The sequence below is a fragment of the Myotis nattereri genome (assembly GCF_964212035.1).
Source record: "Myotis nattereri genome assembly, chromosome: 2".
Taxonomy (NCBI): domain Eukaryota; kingdom Metazoa; phylum Chordata; class Mammalia; order Chiroptera; family Vespertilionidae; genus Myotis; species Myotis nattereri.
Genome location: NC_138076.1, coordinates 116109710 through 116128905, shown reverse-complemented (window position 1 = coordinate 116128905; position 19196 = coordinate 116109710). Strand labels below are relative to the sequence as shown.

The window sequence follows — 19196 nt, the reverse complement described above, 5'->3', positions numbered from 1 at the left end:
TGGACAGAGTATTGGCCTGCTCACCGAAGGGTAGGGTTCCATTCCCAGTCAAAGGCACATACCTGGCTTGCAGGTTCGATCCCCTGCCCCCTGTCCCAGTCAGAGCAGGTGAAGAAGACAACCAATCAACCAATCTCTCTCTCTCTCTCTCTCTCTCCTCTCTCTCTCTCTCTCTCTCTCTCTCTCTCTCTCTCTCTCTCTCCTCACTCCCTTCCACTCTCTCTAAAAATCAATGGACATCCTAGCCAGTTTAGCTCAGTGGGTAGAGCCTCAGGCTGAGGACTAAAGGGTTGAGGGTTCGATTCCTGGCCCTCAACAGGAGGCAATCAATAGATGTGTCTCTCTCACATCGATGTTTATTTCTCTGTCTCTCCCCATCCCTTCCACTCTCTTGGAAAATCAATGGGAAAAATATCCTCAGGTGAGAATAACAAAACAAAAGAAACAAAAAAAGGGAAGAAATCTATTAATCTCTTCCAACCTGAAGCACACAGACTTATTGTCCCACAGAGGGGAGTCGGGGTGGGGGAGAGGACAGAGAACAGGACCAAAATCAAAGAGCAAAGAAGCGCAGCTCTTGTCTTTTGAGATTCTAAGGTCTGATTCAATAACTTTCAGAGTAATAAAACAGTTTTTCAGAACAAATTTTGATCTTACCTAATTTTTGCCTTACAAGCTGATTTTAGAACATGACACACCACCCCACCCCAGGAAAATGACACTTCTGGGAACCTACATGGCCACAGCGTTTTTTTCTATTAGCAACTCTGACTGCAAGCCCCTGTGCAGTGTGGTGCAGGAAGTGCAGACCTGGCTAAACTCAACTCTACCTGCGCCCTTTACCACACCTCTTGGTGTGCCCGTTTTCTCACCTACATGCAGGCGGGGTTGCTGTGGGGATGGAGAACACCCTCAGCAAGGGCAGTCCTTGGCCAGGGCGTCTCTGTGGGCGGACTCACACACACCACAGTCACTGACAAGGAAGAAGGGAGCCTAGCAAATCCTATCGTGTGGAGCCAGGGACCTAACTTACATGGCACAAACCCAGAGTTTTGGAGGCCTGCCCTGGCCCCTAGGGCAGTAGGACCTATGTGAATGCCCTACCTCTGGTCTAGTCTGACATGGGAGGTAAAGTGCTCAGTGCACACAGTGTGAACCTGTGCAGTCCCTAAGCCCGTGCACAAGTGAGGAAATAAGAATCCAGAAGACACATGCCGGATGATCCTGCCAACCACACAGCTGTCTCGTCTCCCTGGCTAAGAACATATGGCTGTTCCCTACAGTTTGCATAGTGACCTGGCATTTGTATAACCACAGTAGCCACTAGCTATATGTGGCAATGTAAACTCAATTTTTAAGTTATTAAAATGAACTAAAATGACAACTTTGGTTCCTCAGTCACACTGGTCACATTTCAAGTGTTTAACAGCCACACGTGGCTGGTGGCTACCATATTGGAAAGAGCAGACACAGACATTTTCATAGCCTCAGAGACCATGAATAGGGCTAAGATTTTACAATCCAGGAGGTCTGTGTTTTTATCTCTTTTTTACAGATAGAGAAATTGAGGCTCAGAGTGATTAAGCGACCTGCCAGAGGTGGTAATATCAGATCCAGAATAAGAATCCAGGTCTTCTGAATCCAAGACTAAAATGTTTTCCATTTCTTCATGTCAGCTATCTGTCACTGAAAAAAATGGGAGACCTCAATTGAGGCTACCTGGATTTTTCAGAGCGCTAATTCTTTTTTTTTAAAATATATTTTATTGATTTTTTACAGAGAGGAAAGGAGAGGGACAGAGAGCCAGAAACACCGATGAGAGAGAAACATCGATCAGCTGCCTCCTGCACATCTCCTACTGGGGATGCGACCGCAACCAAGGTACATGCCCTTGAACCGGAATCGAACCTGGGACCTTTCAGTCCGCAGGCCGATGCTCTATCCACTGAGCCAAACCAGTGCTGGCCCAGAGCGCTAATTCTGATAGTCCCCAGGTCATGTCAGAGAGTCTCAACCTGCTGTATGGATGGTTGAAGTGAATTTAATCAATTCCACTCCATGTTGAAGGAAACCGGTATGTTGTGTGCGGAGCAGCTGGGAAAGATCCTGGGTTCTCAACAAGGGCATGGCCTACTGTGAGGACCTTGTAGCAAGCGGCACTTACTTCTTATACTCACTGTGAACAATACCGTGTAATTGGTCGCTTCACTTTGAATAAAAAGTAGGTATTCTCCAGCTTGGGTTTCTGTCATTTTCAAAATGAACATGGAAACAACTCCTCTGAAAAAGAAGAAAGAGAACTAGTTATTTTGAAAAACGTGTGAAACTAAAAACATAAAATTTCATACTGAGTCAGAAGGTGCTTCGGTGTCTTCCATATTCCGTCTGTGACTGCGGCACCAACGGCTGCTCTATGGAGAGCACAGCTTCTGTCACGTGCCCAGCACTTGTTAGTTTAACCTTGACTTTTAACCAGTCTCTCACTCTCAAGTGAAGGAACTCCTTTCCAACACATTCCCTGCATGCTTCCCAACCCCCAAACACACAAGACCTTCCATCCCAAACACACAGGTGGAGTGGTGTGCTCCCGTCGGCAACAGGGTACCATTCCCTTTGACCAAACAATTCCCACAGTCATATTGGCCCAGTCACCTGGCTGCCAGCCTCAATTCCCATTTCCAGAACCAGCTCACTGTACAAGCAAGATATACTGAGATTAAAAATAAGTAAATCTTTTTGTGCCTCTCTGAACGAGAGAATTCAAGCAAAATCTGACACAAGGCATTTTCCTATGAAGTAATAAGGACACTGACATATCACATAGATGTAAAGAAGATGTCTCAATGTTTGCATTTTTAACTTTTCAGATATTCAATAAAGATAAATTTGGCTAGGGGCATTCTCTTTAAAGAAACAGTTTTGGTGTGTGTTTGGTGATACCCATTCTCATTAAAGCTTAAAATATTCTCTAGCAGTTTGTTGAGTCATGTTGGCTTTAAATGTACACTTCCTGACATTTAGATCTTTACTACTCAAAGTGTGGTCTTTCCCTGACAGTGTTTGCATCAGCTGGGAGTTGATGGAGGTGCAGAATCTCAGGCACCACCTAGACCTCTTGAACCAGAATCCGAATTTTAACAAGACCCCCAGGCCATCCAATGCTCAGAGCTCCAAGCAGCAGAGTTCAGGAGTATTTGCGCTGCACCCACATAGACAGCAAATCACTGGGTTAGTATACATTGGATTGGTTTCTGGAGACATTTTGGTGATGGGCCTTCTTTCTCTGAATCATTCCCTCTTCTCATGTAACTTGTGAAAAAGTTTTGGTTAACTAATGTTTTGGTGCTAAGTAAACTAATCCACAAGACCTATCGATGACTTTGGCTAACAAACAGAGCTGCCTATTTATTCCAAAGCGGAAAACGCTGCTCTCATGGAGGGAAAAGGACCCTACTTCTTTTACTTGTCTTTTGGTCTCAATCCAGCGGGAACTGTTGTGGCATCAAATTTTAATAAGATTTCCAGAACATTTCTTGAAGCCAAAATTCTTCATATGAGAGTGTCTTAGTTTAAGCCAAAGATAAAGGTAAGTGAAAAACAGAAGTGAGTAATACAGTCTCAAAAGAGGAAAAGAAAATGAATGTGTTCCAAGATTTAGAACCAAACTTCAGAATTATAGCCACTGTCTTGAAAATTACATAAGAGTCTGCTTGAACTTAAAGAAACAAATAGAAATACTTGGTACAAGTCCATCACAGAGATGTTCCCATACCTCAGTCAAGTGGCCTGAAACACCCCCCCCCCCCCCCCGGTTAGGTTTTTTGGGTGCCATTTGCTGTCTTTCTGTTCTGGAAAGATAATACCTCTTCTACAGCTCTTGGGCTCCAGAACACCCCCAAGAATTAGAGAGAAAGGCAGCCTTGGAATTATTAAGCGGGCATTTAAACGGCCTGTACCCCTCGCTTCCTGACCCCATCAGGTCCCAGCAAGAGGACAGGGACAACAGGTGACAGCAATCAGGACAGAGTTAGGTACAGGCTTGGATGTCAATCCACAAATATTGGCTAAGGTATTTTTCCATGTCATGAGACCAGTGTTCCTCACACACAGATCAATTTCCTACTAAAATATTTTATGGATATCACATTTCAATTATGCTTATACTGTAAAACAAAACAGATAAAACCAAATGTTCTTTCCCCAAGCATTTCTCAGAAAGAAGCTTCTTACTACTTTAACTAGTAAGCTTCTTGACACTGTAACTAGAATGTAATTAAAACTTTCTAACTTTTTATCTTTAAGACAGTTAAGGAACAAGACAAATAGTCTTTTCTATATCTATATATTGTATAAAAGGCTAATATGCAAAGTGTCCCCTCGGGAGTTCGACCAGGAGACCCAGAGTTCGAGTGCTCGCTGTGACATGCACTAACAACCAGGGGGTGGTGTGGAACAAAGGAAGGCCCTGGCCAGCAGCAGGAAGGCTCCGATTGGCCCTGATCACTGTCCAGGCCTAGGGACCCTACCCATGCACAAATTTCATGCACCAGGCCTCTAGCGTGTTTTATATTTTATCAGCTACTCACTGCTTTCTTAGGCCCTAACTATACTTATATATCTATTTATAATTTTTTAAAATAACAGACTTTTTAGGCCAATGTTATGTTTACAGAAAAACTGAGCAGAAAGTAAAGAGAAATTCTGCATACATCCTTCCTCCCAACCCCAGTTTGCTACAACTGATGAACCAATATTTATATTAACTAAAGTTTATAGTTTACATTAGGCTTCACTTTTTGTGTTGTACATCCTATGAGTTTTGACAAATATGTAATGTCATGTATCTATGCCCTAAGTAGATTTTTAGTTCACTTTTTCACTGGAGATAAGAGTTACAATGGACATGTACAGAAATTGACAATAAACTCTAAATGAAGCAAAATATATTTTTATAGCAAAAAAAAAAGCATTCCTCCAAATATCCTCCTGGTTGCACATCCACCTCCCTCCCTTACCTATTTTGTAAATCAAAGTGTGGCTGGCAATTCAGGGAGCTGTGTTTAAAGACCCAGAGACAGGAAATGTTCCCCGGGGTTGTGAGTAGCACTTGCAGTGTGATGGATGCAGATGCGTCTACTTCGACCCTGGCCGCCTCATAGACAGCCTCTGCACTCTCAGGCCTCAAGGCACAGCCAAGGTCTTCTGGGGATTCTGTTGCCTGTGAAACATACAAAACAATGTGAACTTTCTACAAGTGTATATGTAATGCTGCCTCTTAGTTGAAACATTTTCCAAATACATACATGTTAATGTACTGCACCCATTGAGAACGTATCACTGACTGAAAAATCACATTAATTATAATTCTCTTTTGAAAAGGTAGATAACTTTAGACTGCATTTCTAAAATATTTTACAAGCTGTTATGGGTTGAATTGTGCCATCCCCTGACCCCTGAATTTATATAATGAAGTCCTAACCCCCAGTACCTCCGAATGTGACTTTATTTTTCAATAGTCTTTACAGAAGTGATCACGTTAAAATGAGGCCATTAGGGGGTCTCTAATCCAAAATGATTGGTATCCTTATAAGAAGAGGAAATTTGGAGAAGACATACATACAGGGAGAACGCCATGCTAACAGGAAGAGGGTCACCTACAGGCCAGGGAGAGAGGCCTGGAACAGTTCTTCCCTCACAGCCTCAGAAAGAACCAACCCACTGACATTTAGATTTCAGACTTCTAGCCTCCAGAACTACGAAACAATACATTTCTGTTGTTTAAGTCACCCAGCCTGTGATACTTATGACAGCTCTAGCAAATTAATATACAGACAATAATCACAAAATTTGTAATATATAGGTAAATGTTTTTGTGACTTGGTATGCAGATACAAATCTACATAGTAAATTGGTATTTGTGTTAGAGGGAATTTAAAAACCAAAATATTTTCTGGGCAGATATTCCCCATAGGCTCACTGCCACCACCACATACCTGGCCCCTGCTTCAAAAAATGGAAATATATTGAGAGGAGGGTGTGGTAGCAAATTCTAATGTAAGAACCTTCACCTCCTATCTCCTAACATGTAGTATATAGTTAGTGCACACACATGTGTGCAAACACACATACAAAAGCTTCTTAAGGTGAGAAGCGAGGTAGCTCTTCTGTTATTGACCATAAGTCATATTTCTGATTTTATTTGTTCACTTATTCAATTAGTATCAGATAAGTTCATTTAATCAGTATCTGATAAGTGCTAGACCATCTGCCAGGCACGTTGAATCTAGAAAGAAAAGGTACTGATCTTATCCTTTAAGTTTTGAGTCTAGTATTAAGAAGTAAGTAAAACTGAAATAAAATGTGACCCATAAAAAGGCACCAATTACTTTGACAGGAAAATTTAAGTGCTCTGGAAATTCAGAGGAGGGACAGGCAACTTCCAAGCTGGGGTGGTAGGCATGCCTCACTGAGTCAGTGGAGTTGGATCTGAAAAGATGGGCATAGGCCTGGCAGGAGTGGCTCACTGGTTGAGTGTCAACCTATGAACCAGGAGGTAACAGTTCAATTCCCAGTCAGGGCTCATGCCTGGGTTGCAGGCTCCATGCCCAGTGTAGGGTATGGAGGCAGCCAATCAATGTTTCTCTCATCATTGGTGTTCCTATCTCTCTCTCCCTCTCCCTTCCTCTCAGAAATCAATAAAAATATATTTTTAAAAATATATCCTCAGGTGAGGATTAACAACAACAGCAACATATATATTAACAACAACAACTATATTTTTGCTCAGTGGATAGAGCATTAGCCCACAGACTAAAGGGTCCCAGATTCAATTCTGGTCAAGGGCATGTACCTTGGTTGCAGGCTTGATCCTCAGCCCTGGTCAGAATGCATGCAGGAGGCAACCAATTGATGCATCTCTCTCATATTGATATTTCTCTCTTTGTCTCTCCCCCCGCCCCTTTCCACTCTCTCTAAAAATCAATGGAAAAATATCCTTAGGTGAGGATTAACAACAACAACAAAAAAGAAAATGCACATGTATCTGCTCATTTATACACAAGAAATATAGGAATAGTATCCAAAATCTAAATGAATTGGTTAAGTTCAGGAGGTAAGTAGGAAAAGGATGGAAACTTGGTAATATTGATGAGAAGGAAGTGATACCTCTCTGAGAATACTTTTAAAAAAAATTTTATTGATTGACTTTAGAGAGAGAGGAAAGGGGAGGGAGAGAGAGAGAGAGACAGAGAGACAGAGAGAGAGAAAGAGAGAAACATTGATTTGTTGTTCCACTTATTATGCATTCATTGGTATTTCTTATATGTACCCTAACTGGGGATTGAACCCACAACCTTGGTGTATTGGGACGATGCTCTAACCACCAAGCTACCTAGCCAGGACTGAGTATACCTTTTTATATTGCTTTGGCTTTTAGGACCATATCATGTTTCATATACTCAAAAATAAATAATTAAAACCAACTGGGATATGGGAGAAACTCAAAATGGAATGCAAACCAAATGAACTTAATGTCTAATAATAACATAACCATAGTGAAGGTGGTAGGAAAGTAAAGGTTTCAGAAAAATAATACTTTGGATACAATAAGGTTAAAGACAAAAATAATTATAACACAACAACAGCATTCTACTTTTTTGTCCTATTTCTCACTGGGATGTGGGCTAACAATTCTGAAACTACTTTAAGTATGTGCTAGAATGGAATACATAAGTAAATTGTTATAGATAATGAGAGCCAGGTTTCTTACTGTCAGAGAGAGAAATACTAATAAGAGGGAAAGTTAGAATGAAATCTTTGGTGCCAAATTAAAATCAGAGTTATCATATTGAACTTACTGTGATGGATGGAGATGATAGATAGATAGATAAATAGATAGGTAGGTAGGTAGATAGATAGATAGATAGATAGATAGATAGATAGATGACAGACAGATGCAGAGATGATAGAGAGCAATAAATATAGTGTGTGTGTGTGTGTGTGTGTGTGTGTGTGTGTGTGTGTGTTTTGAGGGGGGGTGGTTAATATACATGCATACATTTCATAGCTTTGCCTGCTGAGAGGGCCTAGAAGCAATGACATCCAGTAGCAATGAGCACATCCAGCTCTCGGATCTTGGTTTCTAAATACTATTCTCCAAGAAATCAGTGCGCATTGGAGAAGTGATTAATTCCAGGGCTGAGGTGAGAAAAATACAAGATGAGCGTGAACTACATTATAATACCAAAAAGTAAGTGTTTGAAAAAAGACAGGGACATGTTGAAGGGACACAGAAGCCAATGTGAAGTAGCTCCCAATGCTGGAACCATTTGTACAACAAAATAAAAATGATAGTTCTGGGTTATAACCCATAGAAATCAAATAAATGTCTATGAGATGAGGCCATACTGATAAATAATTGAATAAATAAAACAGAGAGAAGGGACAGCTCTTCCTCACAGAAGAATGCCAATTAATAAATGTAGAGGGAGTGAGGGAAAAGGAACAATCACCATTAGGCAAACATCACAGTAATAACTGTTGTAGACAAAGTCCGCTAATGGAAGCTAAAATCAGCAGGCGAGAATTGGAGGAGAAAAGGGATATTTGCATCTCCTCCAAAATATGTTAATTACAAAGGAAAAAATAGTAACTTGCAGTGGATAAGCCAGCACACAGCAACTTAATCTTCAAACAGAAATGAAGAATGATGAAAATATTCTGATTTTGCTGAAACCGGTTTGGCTCAGTGGATAGAGCGTCGGCCTGCGGACTGAAAGGTCCCCGGTTCGATTCCGGTCAAGGGCATGTACCTGGGTTGCGGGCACATCCCCAGTAGGAGGTGTGCAGGAGGCAGCTGATCGATGTTTCTCTCTCATCGATGTTTCTAACTCTCTATCTCTCTCCCTTCCTCTCTGTAAAAAATCAATAAAATATATTTTTTAAAAAAGAAAATATTCTGATTTTAAACAACAATTAAGTAGACTGTGGACACAGTAAAATCATCTTATTTTGGTCCAGGATACACTGTTAATATAGGTAAGGGCTGTAGAAGCTTATTTATTAGGTTTTCATGGACAAATTTTCTTTACTAATGAATGCATGGTTATTCAAAACACCCCTGAGTATAAAATTTCCAGAAAGATATCTCATCTGAAAACTGTGAACTGTGGAAGAAATTTTAAAAATCTTTTTCAAAACCTTTTTTAGCCTGGCTGGTGTAGTTCAGTGTTTGAGCATCAACCTATGAACCAGGAGGTCACGGTTTGATTCCTGGTTAGGGCACATGCCCAGGTTGCAGGCTTGATCCCCAGTGTGGGCTGTACAGGAGGCAGCCAATCAATGATTCTCATCACTGATGTTTCTAGCTCTCTCTCCTCTGAAATCAATAAAAATATATTTTTTTAAAACTTAAAAAAAAAAGCCACAGACACCTTGATAACCCACTTCTCACTGAAGTGGGAAAATACCCAAACGCAGCAGCTTCAACTTCAAGGAGATGAAAATGCATGATGAGGAGTGCTCACCTTTGCCACAATTAGAAGTCCTATGGTTATTAATTTAATGCTTTTTAAGAACTACTGGATCTTAATATAATCATGAATATTAATTAAAAATATAATTTATACTACATGAAAAATAATAATGCAGGACTTAATACTAGGAAACAAAACTAATCATCAATTTTTTAAAAAAATATATTTTACTGATTTTTTACAGAGAGGAAGGGAGAGGGATAGAAACTTAGAAACATCAATGAGAGAGAAACATCGATCAGCTGCCTCCTGCACACCCCCTACTGGGGATGTGCCCACAACCAGGGTACATGCCCTTGACTGGAATTGAACCTGGGACCCTTCAGTCTGCACGCTGACGCTCTATCCACTGAGCCAAACCGGTTAGGGCTAATCATCAATTTTTTAAAGATTGTGTTTTATAAGAAAACACTTAAATGTGTGCAATTATTTTCTTATGTTGAAAAGACACTAAGCCCTGCCTGGGTAGCTCAGTTGGTTAGAGCAGTGGTCTGCAAACTGCGGCTCGCGAGCCACATGCGGCTCTTTGGCCCCTTGAGTGTGGCTCTTCCACAAAATACCGACTTCTGCCCATGGGCCACGAAGTTTCAATCGCACTGTATGTGCGCGCCTGCACGTGGTATTTTGTGGAAGAGCCACACTCAAGGGGCCAAAGAGCCGCATGTGGCTCGCGAGCCACAGTTTTTTGACCACTGGGTTAGAGCATTGTCCCAGTATGCCAAGGTTATGGGTTCAATCCCCGGTCAGGTCACATACGAGAATCAACCAATGAATGCATAATTAAGTGGAACAACAAACCAATGTTTCTCTCTCTCTTTCTCTCTGTCTTTCTCTCTCCCCACCTTCCTCTTTCTCTAAAATCAATTTTTAAAAATTTAAAGACACTAAAAGTTCAAAACATTATAGAAATAATATTTAGTTTTTCATCTTCACTGAAATACTATGTATGCAAATATATTATTAATAAGCCAATTTGTTACTATACCAATAGCGATTAACAAATTCAAACCAAACATGCTTCTGGCATTAAAAAATTATGCATTAAGTTAGGTGTTATCATTCATGTAGAATGTTGTCATTAAAACTTATTTCATACTGATTTTAAGATTTGAGAATATTTCTAATATCTTTGATTTGGGGGGGACACATAGGTTATCATGTCATGTGTTTATGTGTTATACCTATGCAAAAGAAAATAGTGACTATATATTGGTATAAATCCTAACTAAAAATGTCCATGAAGGCTGAAACCGGTTTGGCTCAGTGGATAGAGCGTCGGCTTGCGGACTGAAAGGTCCCAGGTTCGATTCCGGTCAAGGGCATGTACCTGGGTTGCGGGCACATCCCCAGTAGGAGGTGTGCAGGAGGCAGCTGATCGATGTTTCTCTCTCATCGATGTTTCTAACTCTCTATCTCTCTCCCTTCCTCTCTGTAAAAAATCAATAAAATATATTTAAAAAAAAAAAATTAAAAAAAAAATGTCCATGAAGTTGGCTAATTTAGGTTTGCTCTTTATTGTACACAAACTTCCAATATTCTCAGTTCACTATTGTTTAAGCTTCCTTTGTTTATGTAAATACCCAGGCTATGTCAGATGAACAGCAAGACGGAGAAGAGTAATGAAAACCAAGGTTGAAACCTGAAGGAGTCAGAGCTAGATTATGGAGCAGTTTGCATGTCAGCTTAACTAAGGTCACTGAAGGTCTCAAGGCAAGCAGTAAAGGCTAGAGCTGTGCTTCCGGGAGAATAGTCTGACGGCCCATGTGAGATGAACTGCAGAAGGAAGAAGCGACATAAGATATTATTGTTGATTTTGATGGAGTTAATGAGGGCTTGAATTAGGGAAGTGACAGTGAGACTAGAGAACCTGAAGTGATTATATGAGAACTAGTTAAGAAAGGAAATTGATGAGACTTGGCACTGAGCACATGTGAAGGCAAAGGAGAGTAAGTACTCCAAAGTGACACTGAGCTTTCAAGCCTGGGAACAAGACAGGGCCATAAACAGAAATCAATTAATACAAGAATGGGAACAGGTTTGAGGAAATAGAACTGGAATTAATTCTGGATAAAATATTAGTGAGAAAATGGAAAACATCTATCTATATCCAAAAGGTAGTTAGAAATTGGGGACTCAGGCTTGAGAGAGAAGTCTGGTTGCTCTCTAAGAAGAAAGTGAGATTCCCTTACTTCTTCCTTGAAACTGAACTCAAAGAGAACATGACTCTTAATGGAGTGGAGTGCCAGGTAGCAATGAGTACAGATGCTCATATGCACCATATATGAGTACATAATATACGTAAAAACATAAAAAGAAAGGCCCATATAGCCATGGTAGGTCTCAATAGAAAATATAGCTAAACGTATACTATTAATATTACTTTACCGTGAGATATGATGAAGGTATCCCCAATGATGAATCATTGCTCTTATGATGGATTAAAACACACTTGATCACAGGCAAATCTTGATTTGTAATAGCCTCAAATATCATTGCTGAAAAAACAACTGTAAAACAAAATAAAAACAGTGATATTGATACATGCACAACTTTAAAAGAAAGCACATATTCATCTTGCAACAAAACTACAAAACCAATGTCATCACGGAAAAGTGGCCAGCAGGACACATAACTTCATAAAGGGTGAGTCTTACTAGAAATCAGGAGCAGTGCTACTTAGAGCAGTGCTGTTCACCAGAATGCTCTGCAGTGATGGAGATATTCTTCCCTGTGCTGTTCCATATGGTAGTCATTAGCTACATGTGACTATTAAGCATTCGAAATGAGGCTAATGCAACTACAGAGGTGATTATTGGTATACAAGCCATTTCTTCTTCTATGTGGATGGCTGTAGAATCTTCTCTTTGTGCATTAAGACTTTCAAAATTAGGTGATTTTTTGATCATCTATTTCCATCCATGGTGTTAGATACTCAGTGAGCCTTTTCAATCTAGAAATTCATAGTTTTCTCTGGAGGAGTTTTCTTGAATTATTTCTTTGATTCCTTCTCTCTCTCTTTCACATTCTATTCTCCTATTATTGAGATGTTTTTCCCAAATGAGTGATAATCCTTGATAGTTTGCTCACATATAATATAAGAATGAAGCACAAAATGATCGTGTAAGCTCTGTGCACATGGTTTGACCTGCTGCCTGATTTCCTCTGTATGGTTATCTTTAGGTTTTCCCATGGGCTGGTCAGATTCTCCAGAGAGACTTTACTCTCTCTTGTCTGCTGCTCATATTGTGGGACTGGAGCTGGTGCCCACATCAGGGGTCCTAAAGTGGAAATCAGGTTGCTTCTCAGCTTTCTCCTCCCCACCTTAGACTCAGCTTTCTTCACGTGCGTTAAAGCTCTCAAAATTTTATTTTCTGCTTCCCTATTATCTTTGTCCTTATACTTTATGTCTTAATTTTGTTTACTGTCATTTAGTGGACCATTGGTAGACAGGAGGCAAATGTATGTGTTCAGCCACCTTCATACCTAGTAATCTGCTTTAAAATGTCAGTATTGCAGCTATGGGAAGTACATATTAAGACGCATTCACTGGGTTGTTTTATTCTGTCTTTATTATTTCATTATTTGCTAAAGAAGTCACATTATACCAATGCTAATGGAACTAGAAGTGAAAATTCACTCTAAATCCCTATATTCTAACAAATAAACCATTTTCATTTCTCTAGAACTTTTGCCATCTGTATATATATATATATATATATATATATATATATATAGTCTTCAATTAATTGTATTGATAGGTAGAAATCATTTTATATACCAATTTGAACACAATATAAGCATTTCTTAGGATGCTACATAGAATTGATTTGCATTCTTTTAGTGGATATACTAGTAAAATGACCCAGCCATTCCCTTACTTATTACACATTTCACCATTTCCCCTTGTCTTTTAAAATACTTCACTAAGAGATTCGCAAGCTGGCGGCTGGGAGGACAGCAGTGAGGCAGAGGTTGGGGGGGGGGGGGGGGAAGGGTGTGTGTGTGCCTGTGTAAGTGAGGGACAGTTAGATCCTGCGGGAGTGTCAGGGGCTGGCAGACCAGGCTCTCCTGGATGAGGAGCCCCTGCCACTGCTGCGGGCACTCCCCGGGCTGCAGGGCTTGGCATGGAGCCCACGCCATCTTGAAGGGGAGAGTGGCCTCCACAAGGAACCCAGCCTTGCCTCCACCAAGACTGGCCTTCGACACTGCCCGGGACCCTGAAGCCACTCCAGCCAGTCATACAGCCTCGCCCGCAGACCTGCAGACCCCAGGACGTCCACCTCCAAGGGCTCATGGTTCCCTCAGCAGAAACCACAACTCCCCACTCCCCGGCAGCCAGCTTCTGGACACCGCAGTTGCGCAGCTTCGGTGCATGGCCCCGCGAGCCCACCTCCCCAGCAGGCAGCTCCTGGGACTCTGTGAGCCGCCAGTGGGCGTGTGCCTCTACAACCAAGGGCACACAACTCCCCCAACAGAAACTACGACTTCCCACTCCCTGGTGGCTGGCGTCTAGACAATGCAGTGAGCTACTAAGGGCTCACATATCCGGGCAAGGTCACGCTATTTTAGCCACAGACTCTGAGATTCTTGCATCCCCAGCTGTTGGCTCCTGGACCCCCTCATGATTGGCAGAGTGAAATCACCCTGGCCAGAAACCCACTGCCTCATCCGCAGACTACAGGATAGCTGACTCCTACTGTCATGGGCTCCAGGACCTTCACAGTGATTTGCAGAGTGATACTACCCCAGCAAAAGTCACCCAACACTAGCCAGAGTCGCACTACCTGAGCCTCAGGCCCTGAGACCACTTTCTCCCAGGCTATGAACTCCAGGATCTCACAGTGAGCGCACTCCAGTGAGACCTCAGGCAACCCTTTCCACAAGAGCTGGAACCACAAGCACATCTACAACAGCTTGCACGACAAGGCCGGGGGTGAGTCACATTGTCAGACAGCCTATGATCAGACTTCAACCACAAATGAGAAACTAACATTCAAGACCCAACTACATCAGGAGAACCCAAATAACTCAAGTAGTGGGCTCCACTAGAACACCAAGCTCAGGAGATCTGAGAGACTATACCACTGGGTCCCAAAAATCACCAACTACATAGGCAAACCCCCAAAAGAACCTGGGTAACAAAGCAGTTGGATCTAAGACATAGAAATAATTAAAACATTACAGAAAAGTGGGGAGACAAAGAAACAATTCCCAAAGGAAAGAAAAATAGGAATCACCAGAAAAGGAATTAAATGAAATGAAGGCAAATAATTTGTCAGAGAAAGAATTCAGAGTAATAGTTATAAGGATGCTCAAATGTCTGGATGACAAATGCATACAAATCAATGAGAATTATAAGGAGCTGAATGAGAATTTGACCAACATGATAAGGAATCAAGAGGAAATGAAGAATGACATAGCTTCAATAAAGAACACAATGGAAGGTTGATTTCTGTGGAGGCATGCAGTAAATGCCAGAAGGCTTATCATGGAGAGCGTGAAGGCCTGCTGAGGACTGGCTGACAGGCTCCCCTGGCCGGGCAGCCTCTACTGCTACTGAAATCTCTCCTGGAGCAGCCGGCTCTGCCGCAGAGACCGTGCCATCTTGAAGGGGAAGCCTAGCCTTACCTTCAACCGGGGAGACCTCAGATACCTCCCAGGACCCTACAACCACATGCCCAGAGACCAGCTGCCTCAGCTGCAAACCCAAGAACACCAGGACTACAGCCTTCTCGACCATGGGCACCTAAAGGGTCTGTCCAGGGGGAGAAAAAACCCTGCACCTTCTCACAGAGCAGATAGAAGGAACAGCTGAATCGAATAACACCCACCCAGAATTGGCAAATTAAACACAGCTGGTGAGTCAATCTGTGGATGGAAAAGTCAGATATCACCCAGAGCAGTGGTTCTCAACCTTGGCTGCACATTAGAATCACCTGGGAATCTTTTTAAAAAGATTTCTTCCCTATATCAGGGAAGTTTTCTTCCCTGAGGTCCATTCCACTCAGTGATACCAACAGCAATCATGGCTTACCTACAACAAGACTGTGCACACAGCCCACAAAGGGGTGCACCAAGAGTGTCCACCTCAGGTAATTAGGGAGGCTGAGCCACTGGGCCCTATAGGACACCTACCAAACAAAGCCACTCTATCAACACAGGGAAGCAGCCAAAATGCGGAGACAAAGAAACAGGTCACAAATGAAAGAAATGGAGGAAAGCAAACTACTGGATATAGAGTTCAAAACCACGGTAATAAGGTTACTCAAGAATCTTCTAGAAACCTCTGAGAACTATAGTGAGGCCGTCAAGGATATGAAAAAGGACCAATTAGAAATTAAGCATACACTGACTGAAATAAAGAATAATATACAGAGATCCAACAGCGGACTAGAGGATCCCAAGAATCAAGTCAAAGATTTGAAATACGAAGAAGCAAAAAACACCCAACTGGAAAAGCAAAAGGAAAAGAGAATACAAACTGGTGAAGAAAATAGAATCAGGGGCATAGAAAGGGAGTGGACTGACAATTCTCGGGGGGAATGGGGTGAGGCAGGTGCAGGAAGAGACTGGACAAAAATCATACACCTATGGATGAGGACAGTGGGGGGGTAAGGGCAGGGCGTGGGGTGGGTACCGGGTAGAGGGGAGCTATGGGGGGAAAAAGAGGAACAACTATAATAATCTGAACAATAAAGATTTATTTAAAAAATAAGAAAAAGAAATAGGAAGGGAAGAAAAAGAAAGGCATAAAGGATAAAAATGGTGACAAACAAGTACCTATCAATAATAACTTTACATGTAAATGGATTAAATGCCTCAATAAAAAGACATAAGGTAGCTGAGTGGATAAGAAAACATGACCCATATATCTGCTATCTACAGGAGACCCACCTCAGAACAAAGGATTCACACAGACTGATGGTGAAGGGATGGAAAAAGGTTTTTCAGGTAAATGGAAATGAAAAAAAACAGCTGGGGTAGCAATACTTATATCTAACAACTTAGACCTCAAAGTGAAGGCCATAACAAGAGATAAGGAAGGCCACTTCATAATACTAAAAGGGGCAATTCAACAAGAAGATATAACTCTGGTAAACATATATGCACCCAATACAGGAGTACCCAAATGCATAAAAAAAAAACTTCTGTAGGATATCAAGGGAGAAATTGACAGCAATATAGTCATGGTAGGGAACTGTAATACCCCACTAACACCACTGAACAAATCCTCTAAACAAAAAATCAGCAAAGAAACATCAATCCTAAATGGCTCACTAGATCAGATGGAATTAATTGATACTTTCAGAACATTTCACCCCAAAGACACAGAATATACATTCTTTTCAAGTGCACAGGTGTCATTTTCAAAGACAGACCACATATTGGGACACAGGCAAAGTCTCTTCAAATTCAAGAAGAGAGAAATCATATCAAGCATCTTCTCAGGTCACAATGGCATAAAACTAGAAATCAACTGCAAGAAAAACAATGGGGAAAAAAATCAAGCACTTGGAGGCTAAATAGCATGCTATTAAACAATGATTGGGTTAAAGAGATCAAAGAAGAAATAAAAAGCATCATGGCAACAAATGACAATGAAAATACAACAACCCAAAATCTATGGGACACAGTAAAAGCAGTCCTGAGAGGGAAGTTCATAGCTCTACAGGCCTACCTCAAAAAACAAAAACAAAAAAATGGTAATTAATTATCCAACCCTGTAACTCAAAGAATTAGAAAGAGAGCAACAAGAAAAACCCAGAGTAATCACAAGGAAGGAAATCATAAAGATTAGAGCGGAAATAAACAACACAGAGACCAAAAAAATAATACAAAAGATAAATAAAACCAAGAGATGGTTCTTTGAAAGGTTAAACAAGATTGATGAACCTCACCAGGCTCACCAAGAAGCAAAGAGAGAGGACCCAAATAAACAAAATCAGAAACAAAAAAGATGAAGTAACAACCGACCTCACAGACATACAAAGGATTGAAAAAAAATACTACGAACAACTCAACTCCAACAAACTGGACAACTTTGATGAAATGGAAATATTCCTAGAAAAATAAAATCTTCCAAAACTCAATCAGGAAGAATAAAAAAACCTGAATAGGCTGATAACTACCGATGAAATTGAAGCAGCAATCAAAAAACTACCAGCAAACAAAAGCCCTGGACCAGATGGCTTTACAGGGAAGTTTTACCAAACATTCAGATAAGAACTAAAACATATCCTCCTCACACTATTAAAAAAAAAATTCAAGAGGAAGGAACACTTCCAAGCTCTTTCTATGAAGCCAGCATTACCCTAATCCCATAACCAGACAAAGACACTACAAAGAAAGAGAATTACAGACCATTATCCCTGGTGAACATAGATGCTAAAATCCTCAACAAAATTCTAGCAAATCGGATCCAGCATTACATTCGAAAGATCATACACCAAGACCAAATGGGATTTATTCCACAGATGCAAGGCTGGTACAATATCTGCAAATCAATAAACATAATGCATCACATAAAGTGAGAGACAAAAATCACATAATCACATCAATTGATGCAGAACAAGCGTTTGACATAATCCAACACCCTTTCTTGATAAAAACTCTCAGCAAAAGGAATAGATCATACCTCAACATAATGAAAGCCTTATATGACAAACCTATAAAACTTGTCATTTGTCGATTTGTTGATGATAGCCAGTCTGACAGGTGTGAGATGGTACCTCATTGTTGTTTTGATTTGCATCTCTCAGATGATTAGTGACTTTGAGCATGTTTTCATATGTCTCTTGGCTTTCTGTATGTCCACTTTCAAAAAGTGTCTATTTAAGTCCTTTGCCCATTTTTTTTTTATTTATTGCTTAAAGTATTACAAAGGGTATTACATATGTGTCCATTTTATCCCCCCGCCCTAGACAGTCCCCTAGTCTCCCCTATCCCCCAGTGTCTTATGTCCATTGGTTATGCTTATATGCATGCATACAAGTCCTTTAGTTGATCTCTTACCCCCCTACCTCCTGCCCCCCAACCCTCCCCGGCCTTCCCGCTGCAGTTTGACAATCTGTTTGAAGCAGCTCTGCCTCTGTATCTATTATTGTTCAAAAGTTTATAATGGTCTCTATTATCCATGAATGAGTGAGATCATGTGGTATGTTTCTTTCATTGACTGGCTTATTTCACTTAGCATAATGCTCTCCAGTTCCATCCATGACGTTGCAAATGGTAAGAGTTCCTTCCTTTTTAGAGCAGCATAGTATTCCATCGTGTAGATGTACCACAGTTTTCTAATCCATTCATCTACTGATGGGCACTTAGGCTGTTTCCAGATCTTAGCTATGGTGAACTGTGCTGCTATGAGCATAAGGGTGCATATATCCTTTCTGATTGGTGTTTCTGGTTTCTTGGGATATATTCCTAGAAGTGGGATCACAGGGTCAAATGGGAGTTCCATTTTCAGTTTTTTAAGGAAACTCCATACTGTCCTCCATAGTGGCTGCACCAGTCTGCATTCTCACCAGCAGTGCACAAGTGTTCCTTTTTCTCCACATCCTCTCCAGCACTTGTCGTTTGTTGATTTGTTGATGATAGCCAGTCTGACAGGTGTGAGATGGTACCTCATTGTTGTTTAGATTTGCATCTCTCAGATGATTAGTGACT

General features: G+C 41.0%; 1 protein-coding gene across 1 annotated transcript in view; it reads right to left on the bottom strand.

Annotated features, from left to right (window-relative positions):
* The window catches only part of FLT3 (fms related receptor tyrosine kinase 3), an 82279-nt gene that overhangs the window by 47703 nt on the left and 15380 nt on the right, over window positions 1–19196 (bottom strand). The window contains exons 2-4 of the mRNA XM_081083621.1: window positions 11919–12040; window positions 5016–5218; window positions 2165–2280 (exon numbers count right to left, since the gene is read on the bottom strand). Of these exons, the coding sequence (XP_080939747.1) occupies window positions 2165–2280; window positions 5016–5218; window positions 11919–12040 (441 nt within the window). The remainder of the gene's footprint in view (window positions 1–2164; window positions 2281–5015; window positions 5219–11918; window positions 12041–19196) is intronic.